This window comes from Sarcophilus harrisii, chromosome 1 (genome assembly GCF_902635505.1).
Source record: "Sarcophilus harrisii chromosome 1, mSarHar1.11, whole genome shotgun sequence".
Lineage (NCBI taxonomy): Eukaryota > Metazoa > Chordata > Mammalia > Dasyuromorphia > Dasyuridae > Sarcophilus > Sarcophilus harrisii.
The window spans coordinates 592,815,090-592,837,270 of NC_045426.1; the positions used below are offsets into that span (position 1 = coordinate 592,815,090).

The 22,181-nt window shown below is 32.5% G+C and overlaps 1 protein-coding gene across 3 annotated transcripts in view; it reads left to right on the forward strand.

The window, feature by feature from the left end:
• The window catches only part of PKHD1L1 (PKHD1 like 1), a 159,377-nt gene that overhangs the window by 64,725 nt on the left and 72,471 nt on the right, over positions 1 to 22,181 (forward strand). For all 3 annotated transcript variants that reach the window (XM_023496455.2, XM_031947124.1, XM_031947125.1), the window contains exons 31-45: positions 607 to 739; positions 1,216 to 1,408; positions 2,005 to 2,147; positions 4,156 to 4,260; positions 5,957 to 6,145; positions 8,493 to 8,663; positions 10,483 to 10,709; positions 10,976 to 11,963; positions 13,671 to 13,919; positions 14,683 to 14,832; positions 17,260 to 17,434; positions 18,395 to 18,551; positions 19,051 to 19,207; positions 20,644 to 20,723; positions 21,408 to 21,537. In XM_023496455.2, the coding sequence (XP_023352223.2) occupies positions 607 to 739; positions 1,216 to 1,408; positions 2,005 to 2,147; positions 4,156 to 4,260; positions 5,957 to 6,145; positions 8,493 to 8,663; positions 10,483 to 10,709; positions 10,976 to 11,963; positions 13,671 to 13,919; positions 14,683 to 14,832; positions 17,260 to 17,434; positions 18,395 to 18,551; positions 19,051 to 19,207; positions 20,644 to 20,723; positions 21,408 to 21,537 (3,247 nt within the window). The remainder of the gene's footprint in view (positions 1 to 606; positions 740 to 1,215; positions 1,409 to 2,004; positions 2,148 to 4,155; positions 4,261 to 5,956; positions 6,146 to 8,492; positions 8,664 to 10,482; positions 10,710 to 10,975; positions 11,964 to 13,670; positions 13,920 to 14,682; positions 14,833 to 17,259; positions 17,435 to 18,394; positions 18,552 to 19,050; positions 19,208 to 20,643; positions 20,724 to 21,407; positions 21,538 to 22,181) is intronic.

Here is a 22,181-nt window from a genome sequence, read left to right on the forward strand (position 1 = left end):
TACATATATGTATGTATCATGTTAGAAGAAAAAATTCTGAGTTTTGTCTGTTGTCTAAGTTAGGGAGAGCAAGCTCAGAAATGAGAGCCAAGTGTGCAGCACTATCTGCACCTACACAGTTCAAATGCATTCTGGTTAAACTGTTCTACTTTTACTTTCTCCACACAGCAATACATCTCCTGCTTCCATCCTTTTCAAAGGGTATACTCCATCCTCAGAATGCTCTCCCTCTTCACCTTTGCTTCTTGGAATCCCTAGTTCCATTGAAATCTTTGTTCAATTATTACCTATAAACAAGATCTTTCTCTTTCAACTGTTGTCCCAACATCATAACTTTGTATTTACTTTACATATGTCTATTATTTATCTACATTTATGTTATCTCTCACACATCCTCCCTAACCCCCCCCCAAAAAAAAAAGATGATAAGTTCCATGAGGGTAGGGCTTGTTTTATTTTTTATCTTAGTGTAGTACTAGGTAGGTGCCTAACAAATGAATGTCTTTTGAATTGGAAGGAAATAACTGACTTGAATATGTCTAGTTGATTTCATTTAAAACTTTGACTTTTTCCTGTTATTTATGATGCGTTTCTTTTGAATTTTAGGGAGCTGAGGGAACTTTTGATGTTACTGTTATGACCAATGGACTATATGCAAGTGCTAATTCTGCTTTTAGCTACAACATCTCACAGACTCCCACTATAATGAACTTTAGTCCTAAAACACGAGTGCTGCAGGGTAAGAAAATGTTTCATAAGATCAAAGAAGTTTGCATGATATATTACTTTAAAAGAATAGCTACTACTATGTATTTCACTTGAAATTTTATCATAGATGCTATGCCAGTAATTTACTTTAATCCATGGCATTAGAATAGAAATGGTTAAGTAAAGTATTTTGGATTTCCTTTTTATTCCCTAAGTGAAATAGCAAAGTAAAGAGGTGTGTGACATTCTGCATTAGGATGTTCAGTCAAATGGCTAAACTCCTTGATTGATTTTGTAATTGCCTCCAAAAAATTTAGAACTTGATTGTTATTTTCTGTCCAGTGATCGGTGTGAAGGAAATCTCATTATGAAGCTGGCTACCAGTTAGGAGAAGAATTCTTTGGACATAATAAACCATAAAATATGAATAGATTAAATCTTATTTCTTACACATGATGCAAATTTTGGTCCTTCACTTGAAACTTTTTTCTTCATTTGCAATCATAGGCAAAGTAAATTTAACTATTAAGGGCTATAATTTTGGAAATGAACACTCACAGAACATGGTATATGTTGGAAGAACAAATTGTACTATTCTTCATTGGAACTTCACAGATATCACATGTCTTCTACCCAAATTATCTCCTGGAAACTATGACATTTGTGTAGAGGTTGGAAACTGGGGATTTGCATCACCAAGGTACAAGTTATAAATTTGAGTTTCTCAAAAAATAAGAATACATTTTGTACCTGAGCAAAATGAAACTCAGGAAATTGAAATGAATCAGTGCTACAGTTCAAATAAAATTCAAAATTTTCACAGTCTCAGATTCAGAATTCTTCCCATTTGATATTTATAGAACTAAGAAATTCATATTGATATGCTTGTTATTTATAGATTGTTAAATGAACAATTATAAGGATATGTAGATTTCTAGTTTTCTCTGGGAGTAAATAATTGGTGGTAGCATTGATTTTAGTATTATCTTGAGAAGAATGGAAATGGTTTTAATTTTACATATTTGTTCATATGTTGTCATTTCAATTATTTAATCCATTTTTTATTATAAAAGACCCAGAGTGTGCCTCAGAAACAATAATATGTGTACATATGCATACATATATACACAAATATATAAATTCATGTGTGGGTATAAAATCATCATCTTTTAGACTAATGAATAATTAAGTATTTTCATCTCTCCCCTTCTGTATTAAAATATATTTCATGCAAAAATTTAGTAATATGAGCCCACTTAATATTCAATTTAAAAATTTTTTATTTTTCTCTTATAGTGAAGAATTAAATGTTTCCATACAGTATATTTTGCAAGTGACTAACGTATTTCCACAAAAAGGCTCATTATATGGTGGTACTGAAATCACTTTAATGGGCTTTGGATTCAGCACAACACCAGAAGAAAATAGTGTGTTCTTTGGTAAGGCTTTTCATTATTCTTTGGAAGACTCCTTTTAATTGTACCTTTTTATCAAGATAGTTGGAACATATAAGCAAAGTCAGCGTGCATTTTTAATAACATGAATACTGTGTAGTCATGTGATTCAATTTTCTTTTTATGTAATCATTTTTTTGGTAAGTAGACTTGCCTTAGTTCATTCATTCACAGGGAAATAATTTACTGAATATGTACTATACAGAAAACATCAAATGGGAGAATAACTCTCTATCTTAACAGGAACCAAAATAATCATTAACTTGAAATAGGTAGAAACATTATTGGATCTGAAATTATAGGACCTGGGTAAAAATTCTAGCTCTGTGAGACATTGGATAAATTATTTCACTTTTGTGAATCTCAATTTCCTCATCTGTAAAATGGTGGGGGTGAAACTAGATAATAAAATATAATTATAAAACCTTGGAGTTGTAATGTACCTCAAAGTCATTTAATTCGATTTGTATTTAACTAGATACCTTTAAAACAGAAGTCTCAAACATACTTACTGCTCAGCATTCCAGAGTGCTACAAAGACCCGATTAAAATATAATTAGGAAATACTTAAAATGGATAAAAATACAATAAAACATGCTTAATATTAATTTGAGACTTTCAAAGTACATATGAAGATGCAGGAATACTTATCTATGGTTTATTCTTGTTTTCCCCTTCAATTTGAATTTGATATCACTCTATTGTATACCCAGTAAATGTTTTTCCAGCCTTTCTTAAAAGACTTCATATCAGGGAAAGCACACACTTTTCCAAGCAAGAAAATCTATTTACCACTTTGAACATCTCTAGTTATTAGGAAGTTTCTGTTATATCAAACCTCAGTCTTCCTGCTTTTGCTTATAAATCTCATATTTAACTCCCATTTACAAATGAAAAGGACCTATCTGATCTTACAGAAAATATGAATCCCAAATGGGAAAAATAGACTATTGATTGAGCATTAATTAATTAATTAATAATTGAGCACTGAGGAACATGGGTCCAGTTTAATTGGAGTGTGGGATTAAGGAGGATATTAAAGAGTCATAGTATCTGTATTTCAGAGTTGAACAGGATTTTAGCAACTCATATCTGAAAAAGAATCCCCTCTATTACCTTCCCAGAAATAGTTGGTCTATACTCAGATTTCCAGAAACAAGGATCCCCACTGTTTCCTGAGACAGCCTACTCTCTTTTTTCCTCTCTCCTTCAATTCTGGACATTTATTTTACTTCTCTTTGAGTCCTTCATCTGTATCTTGTTATTCTCACTTCTCCTGACCTTAGATTCTTCTCCTCAATCTTTTACTTCAGTCTGAGTCCTCCTAAAGCAGAGGTGGGGAATCTCTGGTCCTTTGATTGTTTAAAACCCATGAAATTATTTACATAGCATTTGCATAATTAAAAATAATCAACTCAGGTGATTATGAGCTGAAAGTGAGGTAGAACAGCCTCTCACTCCTTGAGTTCTATAAATTAATAGTTTTGTATGGTCCACAATTGATGTTACAAATATCCAAATGCCTCTTGGCAGAAAATAGGGTCTCCTCCCCTGTCTTAAAGAATAAATCTCTTTCTCTTTGTCGTCCTTCAGCTCATGCCCTTTTTCTTCAACTCTTCTTGAAGTCCTTCCAAATTTCTTTTACCTAAATCTAGTCTTTGATATTCTTCTAAGCCCTGAAAACACATCCACAGTTTGCTCTTACTCACTTCAATCCTTCTCCAGTCAGTCCTGCCACTCAATCTTCTCCTTTAGAAACTAGAAGTAGAATCATCTCTAAGGTCCTGCCTTATATTCTGTGTTAAAATCTACCTAACAAAGGTCCTAACACTATGGGTGGAAATGTTTGGAAGATCTTTAATTCCTAAGGAATTAAACCACCACTAATTTTTCTGGCCAATTTCTATAAGGTTTAAAAAGTTCTACACAATCAATCAATATCTCTCCTTCAAATAGTTAACTAAAATGAATTCTATTTATTTGACCTTTCTAGGATCATTTCCTTGCAATGTGACATCCTCTTCAGAGAATAATATAACATGTATTCTTCATTCAACAAAGAATGTATTTAGAGTTACCAACCAAGGAGAAGATTCAGGTATGAATCCTATTAATAAAATTTTAATTCATGTAGTTTCTCCCCCTTTTCTACCTTCCATACCTTGCCTGGAACTAACTTCAAGAATACACAGAATCTGTTATTTCATCAGTATGGACCTGTTCTCCCAACCAAATTTCTTTGCACCTTGAGATAGAGGCATTAAACATGCAGCCCACAACACTCTGGAATGCAGTCCCAAGCACAATGTAATTTGGAATGTAATTTGGAAATGTTTAACACAATAAATAAAAAATGCAATAAAAAACAAATAATATGAATTTGAGGTTTTCTAAGTTAATATACATCTCAAAGGGATTTGTGGTTTATGTATGGTTTAGTGCCCCTCATCTCTATTTGAGTTTGACCCTGCTACTTTGGGAAATAAGGTCAAAAGTTGTTGTGGCCCAGAAATTCATAACATTAAGGCCAGTCTTGCTGTGATGAACACCAAAAGAGAGTTAAAAAGGAGGGGATGATCTATATATACAAAAAATATTTATAGCAGCTCTTAGAGCAAAAAATTGGAAATTGAGATGAATCACTTGGGAATGGTTCAATAAAGTATGTGTTTGTGATGGAATATTATTATTCTATATGAAATGGTGAGCAATATGCTCTCAGAAAAGAAACCTGAAACTTCTCCAAGAACTAGACAAAGTGAAATGTAATAGCAATGTTCTGGAATGACCAGATGTAAACGACTATACTATTCTCAGCAGTACAGTGATCCACAACTATTCTGAAGAACTTATGATGAAAAATCCTATCCATTTCCAGAAAAGGAACTGATTGAGTTTGAATACATATTGAAGCATAATCTCTCTCTCCCTTCCTCCCTCTCTCTCGCCCCTCAACTTTATTTTTCTTGAGAGTTTTTTTTTTGCCTTTACAGTGGAAGATCTACATTTTCTTTCACAAAATGACTTTTATGAAAATGTTTCGTGTAACTTCACATGTGGTTTCTAAATTGTGGATGGGGATAAGTGGGGGGGGGGAACCTAGAACTCAATTTAAAAAAAATGTAAAAAGTGCTTTAAATGTAACTAGGAAAAACTATCAAATAAACAAATGAGAAAAAAGAGGGAGAAAAACCAAATGGTATTACCTCCAGAAAATGAAACAATGGTAAAGATGATTCAAAAGTTGATATAGTTCTGGACCAGGGTGGTATGGTAGTATCAAGATAGAGAAAAGAGATACAAAAAATATGATGTTATGTAGATAGAATGAATAAAATTTGTCAACATTTGGGATATGAAGAATAAGAGAGAGGAGTAACCTAGGTTGTGAGCCTAGGTGACTGGGAAGAGGGTTGTATCCTTGACTATAAAAGGGAAGTTAGGTAGTGGGAGATTTGAGGAAAATATAATGAGTTCAATTTTGGACATGTAGAAAATGTTCTAAATCTTACTGTTATTTGTGACTAAGTTTTCCATTTACTTCCTGCTTTCCAGATGAAGCCTCCTGATGATTCAGGCTTAATTAATCTTTTTGGTTCCCCATAGTTTCTTATCATCTTGACTCCTCTGATTTCAGCTTATTTTACCAAATAATTAAATTCCGTATGTGAGAAAGTTATAATGTTAATTCTAAAATATTTTAAGCTCAGTAAACACTTATATTCAATAAAACTTTCATTCCTTTTTTCTTCTTTTTTTTCTCTTTTAAATGACCTTTCCCTTTTTGGTCCTAGTTTATGGAAAAGGATATGCATGGTCTCCATCAGTCTTAAATATATCTGTGGGTGACATGGTAATATGGCAATGGCAAGCTCAGCCTTTCATCAGAGGAATAGGCTATAGAGTTTTCTCTGTTTCTAGTCCTGGAAATGTGATTTATGATGGCAAAGGATTTACTAGTGGAAACCAAAAAACCACCTCAGGTATGTTTCTGTCAATTTATAATGTGTATCTTTTCCTTAAATGTAAGAAGAAATCAATTTTGTTTAAATTGTTTAAACAGAAATGCATGATTTGGAGCCAGAGGAACTGAGTTCAAATTTTAGCTCTGTCACTCACTACTCACAAGGCTTTAAATTTTTCTGGATTTGTCTTTTCATCAGGAAAATTAGGGAAGTAGACTAGGAACTTCCTATGATTGATCTTAAGTCTTAAGTACATTTTCATTGGTTCTACAGACTTAGAAAGGACTTAAGACATTATCCTCTAAATTGATACAAGAACTACCTCTGACAACATTCCTAACAAGTGATCACCATTCAATACATCTACCACTGGTAGGGAAGGCTTCTGGTGCTGAAGTGAACTCACAACCTTGTAAATATGCCTTTTTCATTTTTAGACTGCTCTCATTGTTTAAAATATCTTCATTATTTGGAATTGAAGTCTGCATTACTAAAAAAAAATTACTAGTCATTGGTCCTAATTATGTCTTTTAAGATGATACTCAATTGAATAATCTCACTGCTTTTCCACACGAAAGCACTTTAAATATTTGGAAACAATTATTTTGATGTTTTTGTTGTGATGTCTGGGCCTTTCAAACACTTCCTGATGAGCATGGGCCAGTTTTAAAGGATTTCATACATATACTGTCTATGCTATATATGAAGTATTGTACATTCATACACTCTAGTTCCAATGAATGACTTCTCCCATCTCCAGGAAAACTACAGAATTCAACTCTAGTGTCAGGAAATCACCACTTCGTCTTTTGTGCTGCTTCTAATTAATTGTCCTTAATGCTTCTGGAAGAATGTTTGTCTACTTTTTATCTTTTCTATGCTTCATTTTAATTGCTAGAAAGTTTTCCTTCTCACAGATTCTAAGGGTTGAGAGTCCTAAATTCACTTAAGAATAAAGGCAAAAAAATAAGTCAAATACAAGGTAGTTTCATAGGAATTGCTTAACTGACTCTGTAAGACCATTCATTTAGCTAAACTTTCACTTACCAAATTATCTTTCTCAGTCATCAGCATTAATTAAGCACCTATTATATTTAGAGTACTATATTAGATGCAAGGATGACTTTAAAAATAATTACAAGGTATTGATGGTCACCACCCCTAAAAAAAAGTTTAAAATAGATATGGAGAGACAAGATACACATGTAGAAATAAATAAATAATTTCTAGAACTGCATTTATATAATAGAAAGTAAAGAAGTGCTCACTAGCAACATGAACACAAATGTGATCAATCATGGAAAACAACCAGGTCATTGTTAAAACAATAAAATTGAAGATTGCAAAAATAGCAAATGTCTAGACATGGACATCAGCATTTCTGAGTAAGAGAACATATAAACAATAGAGGAAATAAGAGCAGAAAGTTTGTGAGGGGAAACAATAATTAGCAGTGTTAAATCTATAATCCTATCATTCAAAGACAATTAAATGAGATGGGAAGAATTAAACATGATATGAAACCTTAACTAGGAGAACATTATTTTAATCTAATGAATTCTAGTAAATTTATCATTATTTTTACTTCCCAGGTTATATACAGATAATTAAAATATGGTCTTGATTGAAGATTAGAAGTAGTAATATTCTTATCTCACAAATCCTTTCAGCTTTTTTGTGATGCTAGGACTTAAAATAATTTTTTTTTTATTCAGTTTAGTTTTGGATCTAGCAGTTTGAGTTTTTCATTCATGAAAAATAATTTTCAAAATTATTTTATTTCATATCTATATTATATATACACTTAGATATATAGATATAGAGGTAGATAGAAAGATAGATAAATTCTGGGGTGACTTTGGCTTTTTATGTGTTATGGCTTTTTAAAAAAAAAAAAAAAAGTGGTAACTGGATGTCTCAGTGGTTAGAGTACTGGTCCTGGAGCCAGAAAGATTTGACTTCTAATCCAGTTTTAGTCACTTAATAGTTCTGTAAACCTGGGCAAATGATTTAACTTCTGTCTACCTTATCTGTACTTACTTTTTCTGTAAAATGTGGATAATGATAGCATTGATTTCTCAGGATGAAGAGGATATTCTGAGGACAAAATGAGATTTTTAAAAATGCCTTACAAAACTTATAGTGCTATGTAAATGATAGTTATTATTTTTAAAATATGGAACTTATTCATATAGAGGCATAATGTAATTTGCTTTCTATCCCTATTTTAAACTCTGCAAAAAATGATGAAAAATTAAGAGACTTATGATTTGAGCATTTCATCTGTATTACAATATAATTTTCCTGATACATCATTTCTAAGTATTTTTTTTTTAATTTGTGTTTGCATTTTTTTGTGTGGCAGGTTCTTTTTCTTACCAATTTACTTCACCTGGTATATATTATTATAGCAGTGGTTTCATCAATGAAGCACAATCCATATTTCTGCAAGGAGTAATTAATGTTTTGCCAGCTAAAAATAAATACATTCCATTACACTTATTCATTAGTGGAACTGAGGCAACATATGCTCAAGGTAAGAGAAAATAAAATAGTTTATTCTGATGTTTGATAAAAATTCTATTACTGATAGATCATTTGGGAACTCTTTGGATTAGAGAGAAGATTTGAATTCCACTTCTGACTCTATCATTTAATAACTGTGTGATCTTGAACAAGTCACTAATACTCTTAATTTTCTTATATCAAATGGGGATACTCATTTACCTTCAAACCCAATTGTTCCATTAGACTATGAGGTGCTTGGGAGGGTAAACATCTTTTGCCATTCTTTGCATCCCCAATGATTATCACAATGTCTAGCATGTAGTAGATACTGAATAAATGCTTATGGCCTGATAAATGTGTTATAGTCTTGCTGTCAGGACAAATAGGAGTATAATGTGAAAATATTTTAAAATTCTGCAAAGTCCTGTACAAATATAAACTATGGTTATTATTGCTTTTAAGTCTTTTCCCCATGGGTAGGAGTGACTCTGTGTAAACCTCTGAAACTTTAAATTAGGCTAATTTTCCTTCATTGCCTGTGCCCCCTATTGCTTTTCCTCTCCAATGGACCCTCATTTTAAATACAAATGAGAAAGGACTCAATGAGAAAGGACTCAATTAAAATGTAAATTACCCAGCTAAAGCTATGAGTATGTAATGAATAATTTGTGTCACAGATATTAAGATTTCCCCTTAGATTAATAAGATAGAGAAGATAATTGCTTTGAAGATCTCTCTCTATCTCTGTCTCTGTCTCTGTCTGTCTGTCTGTCTCTATGTCTCTTTCTGTCTCTGTCACTCTATACACTCACAAAATATCTCAATAATCTTAGCATAGTTTTAAGCTTAACTGCTTTCTGTTTTTACAAATCAAGATGCTAAGAGATTAGGTCATACAACTAATTAGTGGGTAAGGTACGCTTTAACTCATATCTTCCTGAGTGAGTCTCTAAATCCAGCACTTTAAATTTTAATGGCCTAAAACTGCCCTAAGACTTTTGGGACACCCAATATTTTAAAATTTCTTTATAATAGTTTTTTGATTAAAAAAACCAAATTAGTTATGCCCCTTCCTCTCCCTAATACTGAGACTATTATAAGCAATATTTTTATTAATTTTTCAAAATTCTTGATGGACCTTTATAATCATAATAATATTTTTTGAGGTTATAGAACAATAAACCATCTTTTACCTAGAGTAGTAGGCTTTAAACAAGAATTCTATATATAGTGTACCCATGCATTAGTAAAAACTTTTGACTTAAATAAAAGGTTCCCCCCTCCCCAATTATTCAGTTAATTTTACAAAAGTAACTTATCTAATAAGAGATAGGCAATACCTAGATAAAGTATTTAAATTTTGGGATCAGGAAGACCTGAATTCAAATCTCACTTGACCTACTTATTAGCTGTATAACCCAACTTCACTTAGCTATAGTTTCTTATATGTAAAATGTGGGTAATAGTTTTTTTTTGTTGTTGTTGTTTTTTTGTTTTGTTTTTTTTGAGATGACATGGTGGATAGAGCCATGGGCTTGACTTCAGAAAAACCTGAGTTCAAGTCTCAGATACTTTTTAACTTCCTTTCCTTCAGTTTCTTCATGTATAAAATGAGGATCAAATAAAACACCTATTTCACGAGACTATTGTGAGAAATAAAAGTGATAACTGCAAACTACAAAATGTTATATAAATACTGTTATTATTGATATATTAGTGTCCCTTATTTAAATGTTATACATATTTGCCAGAATATTGTTACCATCCCCAATTTACTGCAATTTGACAACAGTTCTGATTTTAGAATAATTATCTGTATCTCACATGCATCTCTTTTTTGTGTCAAGGAGTATCTAATGAATCAAGCATGAGCATATCAGTAGCAGAATGTATAGCAGAGGAGTCTTCATATATCCAGAATAAAACTGTAGTTAAAAATCTTAATGGAATTTTCTTTGAGCTTTCAAGCTGTTACTCACCATCCATAAGTAACATTAGCCCATCCTATGGCACAGTAAATGAAGCAATAACAATAACTGGGCATCACTTTAACAGTCTAGGATATGCTAATAAGGTAGGAACTACTTTTTTTCATACACAGTGTGGTCTTCAGTGTAATAATATGATAATTTTTGATTCTATGCCTTTTGTTACAGTTTTAAAAGTGCTGATATGGATAATAAACAGCAACGTTATTATTGTTACTACTGTATAATAGTTGCATTTTATAAATATAAAAAAGTATTTGGAAATAATTAGATAATATTTTTCCCATTTAATTTACTATTCATAAGAGATTTAATTGTCTATCTATGTAAACTGCTACTGATTTCATTTCAGGTTACCATTGGTGGCTATCCCTGTGTAATAGAATCGAGTTCTGAAAATGTCATCATATGTTATATTGACCCTCAAAATTCAATGGCTATTGGAGTTGGGGAACTTGTCACATTAATTGTGGACAACTTGGGTACAGCCATAAACACCTTGACCAGAGAACTGGACAGACGATTTGTTCTTTTGCCCCATATTGACACAGTAACCCCACATGTTGGATCTACGAGAGGGATGACAAGAGTAATCATTAAAGGGTCAGGTTTTGCTGCTTCTTCTACTCACATAAAAGCTGCCATTGGAGGTTTTCCATGCACGATTTTGTCAGTAAATTACACTGTGATTGAATGTGAGACTTCTCCTGCTCCTGAACAGCGTATGGACATAGATCTTCGAATACACGATATCCCTGCTCAGTGTCAAGGAAATTGTACATTTTCTTACTTGGACAACATCACACCTTTTGTAACAGGAATCTTCCCAAATACATTACAAAATGTGTCTACCAAGTTCTTGATAGAAGGACGAGGATTTGGGGAATGTCTGGAGGATGTTCTTGTTTATATTGGAGACAGACAGTTCAGAGCAGTATATGTTAATGACACAAACATTTCTGTGGTTGTGAATGCAATGCCAGCTGGTTATTATCTCCTTAGAGTTGTAGTAATGACTAAAGGTCTAGCTGCTGGAAATTTCACTGTGAATAGCCCCTTAGTAGCATCTTTATTGCCAACTTCTGGAAGCACCCAAGGTGGTACTGCTTTGATTATTACAGGAAATGGTTTCTCTCCAGCCAACACAACAGTAACAATCGGGAATCAACTATGTAAGATTGTATCTATTACTCCTAGTGAAATACACTGCAACACTCCAGCCAGCTCACCTGCAACTGTGGAAGTGAGGATCCTCATAAACTCATTTGCTTCTCCACCACTGTCATTTACATACTCACAGGATGATACACCATATCTCAAAGATGTTTTGCCAGACAGAGGTATTTTCTTATTTGTAATTTATCTTATCAATACCACTCAATAATAATGAACTAGAATGTAGTTATTTTGTGCAAAAGATTATGTGAGTACTTTCTTAAACATAATTCCATTGAACAATGATTACTGGAATGTACATGCTGTAATTTCTGAATTACTTATTTATATTTAATGGTGTGTTTTACAAAAAACATAATTTACAGAATCAGAACTTGGGAATTAGAATGGATTTATGTCTCCTGCTAAGCCAACCCATTTCCCAAAAGGAATACCCACTATGACATAAGCAACAAGCGTTCATTCCAATTTTGTTTGAACTTTTCCAAGTAGGAACCTATTACCTCAAAAGGCAGCACATTCTGTTTTTGGACAATTACAGTTATTGGGAGGTTATTTTTACATCATATTTACAAACAGAATGATGTAAGACCTTGTGATATATGACAACCATCTAAAGGAGCTAGGGATATTTAGCCTGAAAAGTAAAAACAGAGATATATGACAATTGTTTTCAGTCATTTAAAGGATTTTAATGAAGAAGTGGGTATAAAATTGTTCTGTTTATCTTCAGAAGGCAGAAGAACATTTAGTTCAAAGTTAGAAAGAATCTAATTTAGATTTTATGTGAGGAAAAACTTTCCAAGAATTGGAGGGATTTTTAATACAAATTTTGTAACTGCATGTATTTGCCAAGAAAGAGATAGTCATTAGTATTTGACTCTTATTCTCCTGATCATCTTTATTTAAATCTCTTCCTTTTGATATTATTCTTATTTTTGTGCATGTGTTTATGTACATATATATATAAAACCTGAAATATAATATATTCTAAAGACATAATTTCAATTTTGCTTTATACTACTTTCATCTTTGGAGTAAAATACCTTATCCACAACCTTAATCCCTGCAGCAAATAAATATTTGACTTTTTTTCTTAAAATTCCTTACAACCTCAGATCTATATACTTACATATGTGTACATTTGTGTGTAATGAGTATATATCTTCATATTTATGCATATGCATGAATATACAAATGCATGCATATCCAGCCATTTCAATTCACAGATGAGAAAACAAAGGCTCAGAAAATTAAGTGAACTGCCCAAATTCACACAGCTGGGTAGGCACCATAGGTAGGATATGAACCCATATTCTTTCACTCCAGGGCCAGATGCGTTTTGCATTGTATCACAGTCACAGAGGTCTTCAATGGCAAGTGAATCTTGTATTTATAATATGTATTTCAACTAAATTTTTTATACAATTAAAGATAAAGATGCATTGATTTAAATATAATCACTCTTAGTTACTGATGATGGGTTTTTAAAAAGAGGCATATAACACACAGACAATTGAGTATCATTTATTTTTAGTTTTGATATGAACACTTGGATGCATATGATCTCCAAATTCATGCTCCCTTTCAGCCTAATCTTGAACCTTCCCATTACTTTCTACTATCCCAATAAATTAAGTCAGTGACTTAGGAATGGTGAAACAATTAAAGGAGGATTCCTGATAGTTAAACTAATTGCAAATAATTTGCTCCTAGATTTTGAGTCCACAGTAAACTATATAGCTTTTGAATTTTTATAGAATACATTGGCATACATCATACTCAAGGCAATGCTATTTTTGAATATATTTGTTATGTAAGTGAATAAGTATGTGTAAGTAAACCTAAACATTTTTATGGATTTTTTTAAGGACCACCTGGCACTGAAATTGAAATCATTGGATCTTCTTTTGGTTTTGATGTCTCAGAGGTTATGGTAACAACTGATGATATTCAATGTAACATCACAATGGTCAATGACAGTGTTTTGCGATGCAGAGTTGGGAACCATGCTGGGGGCATTTTCCCTGTTATGCTGAGACATCTGACAAGAGGCTATGCAGTTTCCAGGATTGCTTTTGAACATTCACTCACAATTCAGAATCTTTTTCCAAGACAAGGTAGCTAATGGTATAGAAATTAAAATGTCATTTTTGCAAGTCTATGCAACAAAAATGTGATTATAGCATACATATTTTGTAAACTTTATCACCGGCATTCATTTTTAGGTTTCTGTAAAATACTAAAGGATATTTGTACTCTGTTAAAAATGAGTATATTAGAATTCCCTAAAATAACCACAAAGTACTAATTGAATGACAACTAACTGAATGAATTACCATACCATATGTCATATGAGCCAAAATGTTATCCTTAAATTTTCAGATTGTTTATTTTAAAAAATCAACCACGTTAAAAAAAAATAACATAGACAATATAGGAGAGGGAAAAACTACTAAGTGGGAGGTAATTGAGTTACATGATGTGATATTCTTTTCTCTTTAAATTAAATATTTTTCTATTGAAAATTTTTGATAGTTAAAAAATTTCATAATGTTTAATTAGAAGCAGCAGGTATTTAAATTAGAAGATTAATTTAGCATGGTGTTTGACATTTTATATAATCAAATTATCAAAAGCTTCTTTAAAAGAAATCATTTAAATGTTTTTCTCTTTGCTCTTCTCTAGAGAAATAGTAGGAACATTTACTTACCACTGTATGAATAAATTCTATTAAACAATTATACTATTTATAAGAATTCAGATGATTAAACTTATTTATCTTAATTAAGACTACAAGTCATATTAATTAAGGATACTCTTGTTGATGGATTTCTCCTAACTAGATTTTTTTTTTCCTTTTCTTTTTATCTCTATGCTCAGGGAGCTTTGGTGGTGGGCTAACAATGACAGTGATTGGTTCTGGATTTAATCCACAGAATTCAATGGTATCAGTATGCAACACTGAATGTGAAGTAAATCGACCTCAATCTGATTATAACACCTTATTTTGTAAAGTTCCATTTAATAATGGTAAGTAAAGATTAAAGAAACTGCTACCAAGAAAAATGAGAAACACAATTTGTCCCATTATGAAATTCTATCTTGGGATCATTTAGCTTGGTAATATTTTTTTTAATGTTTTTTTTAATTTAATAGCCTTTTATTTACAGGATATATGCATGAGTAACTTTACAGCATTAACAATTGCCAAACCTCTTGTTCCAATTTTTCACCTCTTACCCCCCACCCCCTCCCCCAGATGGCAGGATGACCAGTAGAGGTTAAGTACATTAAAATATAAATTAGATACACAATAAGTATACATGTTGGTAATATTTTTCTTGAAGAATTTATATGATTCTCTTTCTTTCCTTCTTTCTTTCTTGCTTCTCTTCCTCTCCCTCTTTCTTCAGTTTCCTCCCCAGATACTGTTTTCTTAATTCATGTATCTTTCAAGAACCATATGCTGTGACTTAGTTATAATAAAATATTATTTTAACTCAAATTATCCATATCTCAGCACTCAAAATCAAAACTCATTATTACTTCTGTGCCAGTTTTCACTCTAGCTACAATAACACATCACTTATCTGACATCATTAGTGAAAAGACCTGAAAACATACCTTCCTTAGGTTCTCATAGCTATTGAATTGTATAGCCCTACTTCTACCACTTTCCCCACATGCCCCTCACACATCTATCCAATGCCCTCTCTATTCTTGATCCATGGGTCTGAATATTACAATTTTGGATATTTTCATTTTCTGATTTAACAAATATTAGGACTTCTTAAAATGTCATGATTTGATTCTTACTCAGTAGGAAAAATCAGTGTTTTGTTGAAAAAAAATATATACTGCCAATGGTAGACAAAATAATCTTCAACATTAGTGCATCATGAAACTCAATCCCTGAGAATCACTGCAAATTTCTCAGTCTGGATATTCTGTATTTCCCTTTCTTCCCCAGTTATATGAAGAGAACATTAAATGCACTAGAATCGTGTGGATACCACACAGGACACCAGGACAGTTATGTACCATGTCAGAACTACTTTTGAGAGTTGCTCTATTCTGAGTCTGCCTATGATTTCCTCCCAGAAGTTGATATTTAGAAATGCATTGAGCACAATTGTTGCAGAAGCATTATTAACACACTTTTCTTGTGAATACAATATAATCCTGAATGTATGGCCACCAATTTCCCCACATGCACTTATTTCTCAGGCAGAAAAATGTTTCTTTGAATTTCTAGAGGAAAAGAATCACTAGAACACTGGGCATTGGCACTATTTCTGAAAAAAAAAGTGAGGAATTGTGATTCTATCATGATGATCAAATTCTGAATTTGATAAACATTTGGGAGAGAAACCTCTTCCCCAGTTGATTAACCTACTAAGTCAGCTGACTGGACCATTGATAGAAACCAAAATAAACCCAAGTAGTAGATGTAAGATTAATATACAAGCTGGACCTGGATATAGAAAGATAGCAAACAGAAAATAGAATTCCATATCTATATGATATATATGAATACCAGTTTGTATTCTGCCTGTGTAGTGATCTTATGGCCTTTCAGAAGTCATTGGTCAGGCTTTGTTGAACAATGCTATGATGGAATATCTCAATAATATTCTCGTCTACTTTCAGAAATCCATCCAGCACCCAAAGTTATTCTGGGCCACTTTTCATTTCAAAGCAATGGCGGTTTAATTCAAATGGAAGAGATAGAATATTGGGGGCATATAATAGGCCAAAGAGGAATACAAATGATCTCATGCAGTGGCCTCATGCACAAGTCATAGACTTTGGAATCAGGAAAAGACTTGCAGCAATTCCTTAAGATTTTGGGGGTGCTACTGGTATTTCATCACCAGGAAAGCATCCAAAGGCACTGCCCCAACACGACTTGTCCCTGAGCAAGTCACTTATCCAGTCTAAACTTCCTAATCTATAACATGGAATAATGATAGACTACTTCACAAGTTATGGGGTCAAGGGTCAAATGAGATAACATACTTTATTCATTGTCCAGAACTTCAAGCCATCATCACTATCATTGTTATCATCACCTTTATCATCATCTTATATGTCAAGGATTTATAACCTGGAATCACTAACTTTGTTTTATTAATATTTTGATACCAACGCATTTCAACAAAATTGGTTTTTTTGTTCTTTGCATTTAAAAATATAATTCTGAGAAGTTCTTAGGCTTTACCAAGTAACTATAAAGGTTCAATAAAACACAACCAAAAGCTCTGTTTTGATGTCTTGAAGGGTTCTATTAGAAATAAAGTGATCAAGTTTTAGTTCATGTTCTTTATGACAATTTCTTTGGCTGCTCACATGCCTCAGTTTTTAGTAACATTTGTGTACTTTAACTATGAAAATATATGGGAATGGTGTAAAAAATGTAACAGTAAAGCTCTTTTCATTGTGATATTTTCTCCACAGGCAGTGAAACTCAGAAAGATTGTGAAGTGAGGATTGCTAATGGGGAATACTCTATTCAGTCAAATACCACCTTTACATATATGGCCTCTTTAACTCCAGTCATCACTGATGTAACACCAAAAAGAGGGGGCACAGAAGGAGGCACAAGACTCACAATCAAAGGATCAGGATTCAGGTACTACTTTTTATAGCTTTTGATAACTTTAGAAGCCTCTCCTCTCTCTTCCCTCCTCTTCAAAATACATATCTTTTCTTATTTCAGGGTAGTATTAGCTTGTTCCTAATGAGATATTCATAGATGCTATATTTTAGAATGTTAAATCAAAAAGAAAACTTGAAAAATCACTAGCCTAACTTCAAACAGGATTTTACTTCTTACAAATCTCCAGAGAAAAGTATTAAGTAGTATCCCTTAAGGACCTTTTATAATTAGGAAAGCCTTCCTAAAATATCTTAAATTTAAACTGATTTTCTCTTCTTATCTCTTTATTTGAATCAGAAGGGATCACCAATATCAACTCAAAATCCCTCAAAACACTGGAAAATTATTATTAATCCTCTATCCTTAACTCCTATAGGTCAAATAAAAATCAATCTTTAATCTTTCTTCATATGCCAAACTCTTATTATTTCTTCATGTTAAAGGAGTACATAAATAGCTGGAATCCACAGATAACCCTTAAAATTCACTTTAGCAAATAGTCCCAGATGTCTCTCCAATTAAATCTTTTAACCAGACTGCTAAAAAATGAAAGTAGTTCAATTTACTAATTTGTGGTTTTGGTCCATTTATTTTCTGTATTCTCCTTCTATGCTAATGAGTAATGAAGCAAACTACCAGGGGAAAAGAAGGAACAGTAGTAAGACTAGATAGTCTTATTTCTTGGCCTTTTCATTTTAGTTACCTTCTTCTGTGCATTTATTTCCTGTATTTCCATAAAAATATGATCTTCCAGCTTCATTACTGACAGCTGATAGTTATAAGATTTCAAAATAACTCATGAGAAAAAAATGAATTCATGTGGCTCAAAGATAAATTAGCTTAGTATCTTAAACATAGAATTTGACACTGTGGCAGGAAAATCTGAGGTAAGCAAACAAAATATCTTAGTATGTTTGTTTTTCTTTTTTGTAGTTCAAATATGGAAGATATCCATGTCACAATTGGACAAGCTGTATGCGATGTGAAATCTACCAATGAGACACACATTATTTGTATTACAAATGCCCATTCTCCTTCCCAGTGGGTTAAAATTTATGTCAGCGTTGGAAGCAATGGCATTGCCAAACTGGTAAAAGTACTATTGGGCACAGTGACCATACTTGCTAAGTCTAGCAAATTTTAGGATTAGGGGAGGATGTATTATATACTCAATGACTCCTAATATAGATAATTGAGAAGTGACTGTAATATAGGTATAGAGAAACATGTTACATTTTTAGAGGAAACATGATATAGTAGAAAATGTGCCATATATGTAGTCAGAAGATCTGAATTTGAACAATGGCTCCTTCTTTATTAGATGTATTGTCATAGGCAAGTCATTTGAACCCACTAAACCTCCATTTCTTAATCTATAATATGAAGTTAATAGTACTTACTTTACTTACAAAGCCATAATGAGGTCAAATCTAAAACTAATCCAAACTGTAAAATGTTGTAAAAATGGAAGTTAAGTTATTTTTTCTGTTTGTCTAAAACAAAGTAATGATGCTAATATATCCTATGAAATTCAATAATGTTTAAGGTTTTTTTTTTTTAAATTTTAACACAATCATTTTCTATTATAGGATAATGCTGATTTCCTCTATATTGATGTTTGGTCCTCCAATTTTTCATGGGGAGGCCAATCTCCTCCAGAAGAAGGATCACTTGTTGTAATCACAAAAGGACAAATAATTTTATTGGATCAAAGTACCCCTGTTCTTAAAATGCTTCTTATTCAAGGTAAACTTCTAAACTTCTCTCTCTCCCTCCCTCTTCTTGCTGTCCCTCCTTCCTTCCCTCTCTTCCTCTTCTTCCCTCCCTTTCTCCTTTTTTCTCTCTCTCCCTCTATCTCCCTCTCTTCCTTACCTTTCTTCTCTCTCTCTCTCTCTCTCTCTCTCTCTCTCTCTCTCTCCTCTTCCTCTCTCTTTCCCTCTCTCTCTCTCTCTCTCTCTCTCTCCTCTCTCTCTCTCTCCCTCTCTCCTCCTCTCCCCTTCCCTCCCTTGCCTATGCATATAGTTATTTCTGTGTATCTGAAAATAGTTAGACTCTTTTTGATGACTTAGGGTCATTGTGGACATTGCAGAGACTGCTGTTTAAATCAAATGGCCATCTGTTATTTCTTTTAGTGTCAGGCTATACCTTATTGCTGTTTATCAATGCACCTGCTTCTAACCATGCTCCTTTTTTCTGCTTCAATCTCTTAAAATTTGCTCCTTCTAATATGTTGATAATGAAGCTTGTTAGAATTGCATGTAAAATCAGTAGGCACAATAGGCATCGAGGTAGTACAGAAGATAGAGTGCTGGGCTTGGAATCAAGAAAACCTCAGTTCTAATCTGCTTACTAGCTATGTGACTCAGGGCAAGTCATTTAACTGCTGCCTACACCTCACTTTTCTTATCTGTAAAATGGAGATAATAATAGTAATTACTTCCCAGAGCTAATATAAGGATCTGATGAGGTAGTATGTGTGAAATACTTAGCATAGTAACGTAATAAAAGTTTATTTTCTACTTTCCTATTGAACATGTATGGACTCACCTTGTAAGTAAGCTGCTTGTCCTTTAGTCCACAGAATAGTTTCCACTACTCAGATACTTTTTAAAAAATACCTTTTTGTAGCCAAAACTGCACTCTTATTGAAAAATGATTGCCCCAAATCTGACTTTAAAGTAAAAAGAATATTGACACAAAATTATTTTATTTAGAAAATAGTACCTTTATTTTAATCTGGTCAATAGGCAGAGAAAAAAATGTTACTCTACAAAAATATTTCCTAGATCAGAGTTTCACTCCTCATGGACATTTTTTTCACAATCATTTTTAGGCCCAAATTGATTTTAAAACCCTAACTTTTTAATATTGTAATAATTTGTATAGCTGTTTTATATTATCACTTGTAAAATAAAAAGCAATACAAGAGAATTCTACCCTAAGTTTTGGTGTATGGGGTTTCTAATCACCAACAATATTTTTCTTCTAAAAACTTAAAAAAAGTTAAGCTACAATTCCATTCATAGCCCCAGCAATACATGGTGAGAAGAAAAATTAGAATTTACTGTACTGAAAACTGAGTTGTTTTATACATTTTTAAATGCTATAAATTACTCATTTACCTTTCTATTTTTTAATTGTACTTTTGATTGCAATGAATTTCAAAATGGCTTGATTCATAGGGGGAAGTCTAATATTTGATGAAGCAGACATTGAGCTTCAAGCAGAGAACATTTTAATTACAGATGGAGGCATTCTTCAGGTGTGTACAAGAACTTCATATATTTTTTAGCTCCCCTCTGCCTTTCCACCTTTTTTCTTAAATATGGCATAGTCTTAAAAGGAACCTTAATTCTTCCAAAGTTAGTATGATCTGTTAAATATTACCTTCATTTGTGGAGTAACTGAGGATATGAAATTGGAAGTATGCTCTAAATGTATTCTGTCCTTTCATAGAAAAACAGCAACCTGATGTCAAACTGAATACTGAGCAGTAGCAAAATTCATTTGTAAGAACTATTATTCAAACTATCTAAACAAAAAGATGGAGGTTGGAGAGATCTTGCAATAGATGACTAAAAGCTAAGACTAAAGATTTTTGAGAATAGAAACTGGGTTTGTCAAAACATCATAAAATCAGAGTTCACAGATACTTCAAAAATTATATAGAATAACGATATGAAACATGAAGCTCTTCTATAATATTGTCAACAAGAGATTGCACAGCTTCTCCTTGAAAAGCTCTAGAAGTAAGAACATAGGGTCTTTTGAGAAAAAGGCCATTCCATTTTGAACCAATCTTTTCGGTAGAATATATTGGAGGGCAATATAAGGCTGAACCCATCCCTCCTCTTTATACACACATAATGAAAAAATAAGGAATGCCTTTCATCAAGACAGAAATGAAATATTTTAATTTTTATCATATGACTTTTATCTCATTTAGATTGGAACTGAAGCATCTCCCTTCCAACACAAAGCAGTTATTACTTTGCATGGACACCTACGTTCTCCTGAACTCCCAGTCTATGGAGCAAAAACTCTGGCTGTGCGAGAGGGGATACTTGATCTACATGGTATTTAAGCCAATATTTAATGAATTTAATTATAGAAGTGTAGCACTAGAGACTATAAACATGACTGCTGCACTGTACTGTTGGTTTAGCCGTTAGATGACTGTTTCCCATCCATTATTTTCAAATAGATCTACTTATAGAATGGAAATCTTTTGTTTATATAAAATGGCATTTAAGAATTCTATAAAATCTCTATGAAGAGGATGGTCATTCAATTGAAAATGTTATTTTTGACCTGTAATCTTAAATATTCTGGTATGACTTCCTACATACTAAATGTAGGTAATTGCAGGATTTTCAAGTTAGGAGGTACCTAATCCAAATCTTTCCATTTATAGATGAAACCAGGAGAAGGGAAACTATTTTCACAGGGTCATATATGAAGCACATTGTTGATGTGAAGTCAGATCCCATATCTTTTTATTCAGAATCCAAAAAAATTTGAAAAGTTGTAAATAGAATTATTGCAAACTTAATCATATTTAAAAGCCTCCAATGGATGCACTATTTAAATTAATTTCAAAGTATATTATGAAATAAATAACTCTATAATTCCAATAAGCACTCATTCATTTCTTTTTTTTATAGACCTGAATTTTTACACATAGGTTTACATGTTATGCTTTTAAACATCAGATAAGAGA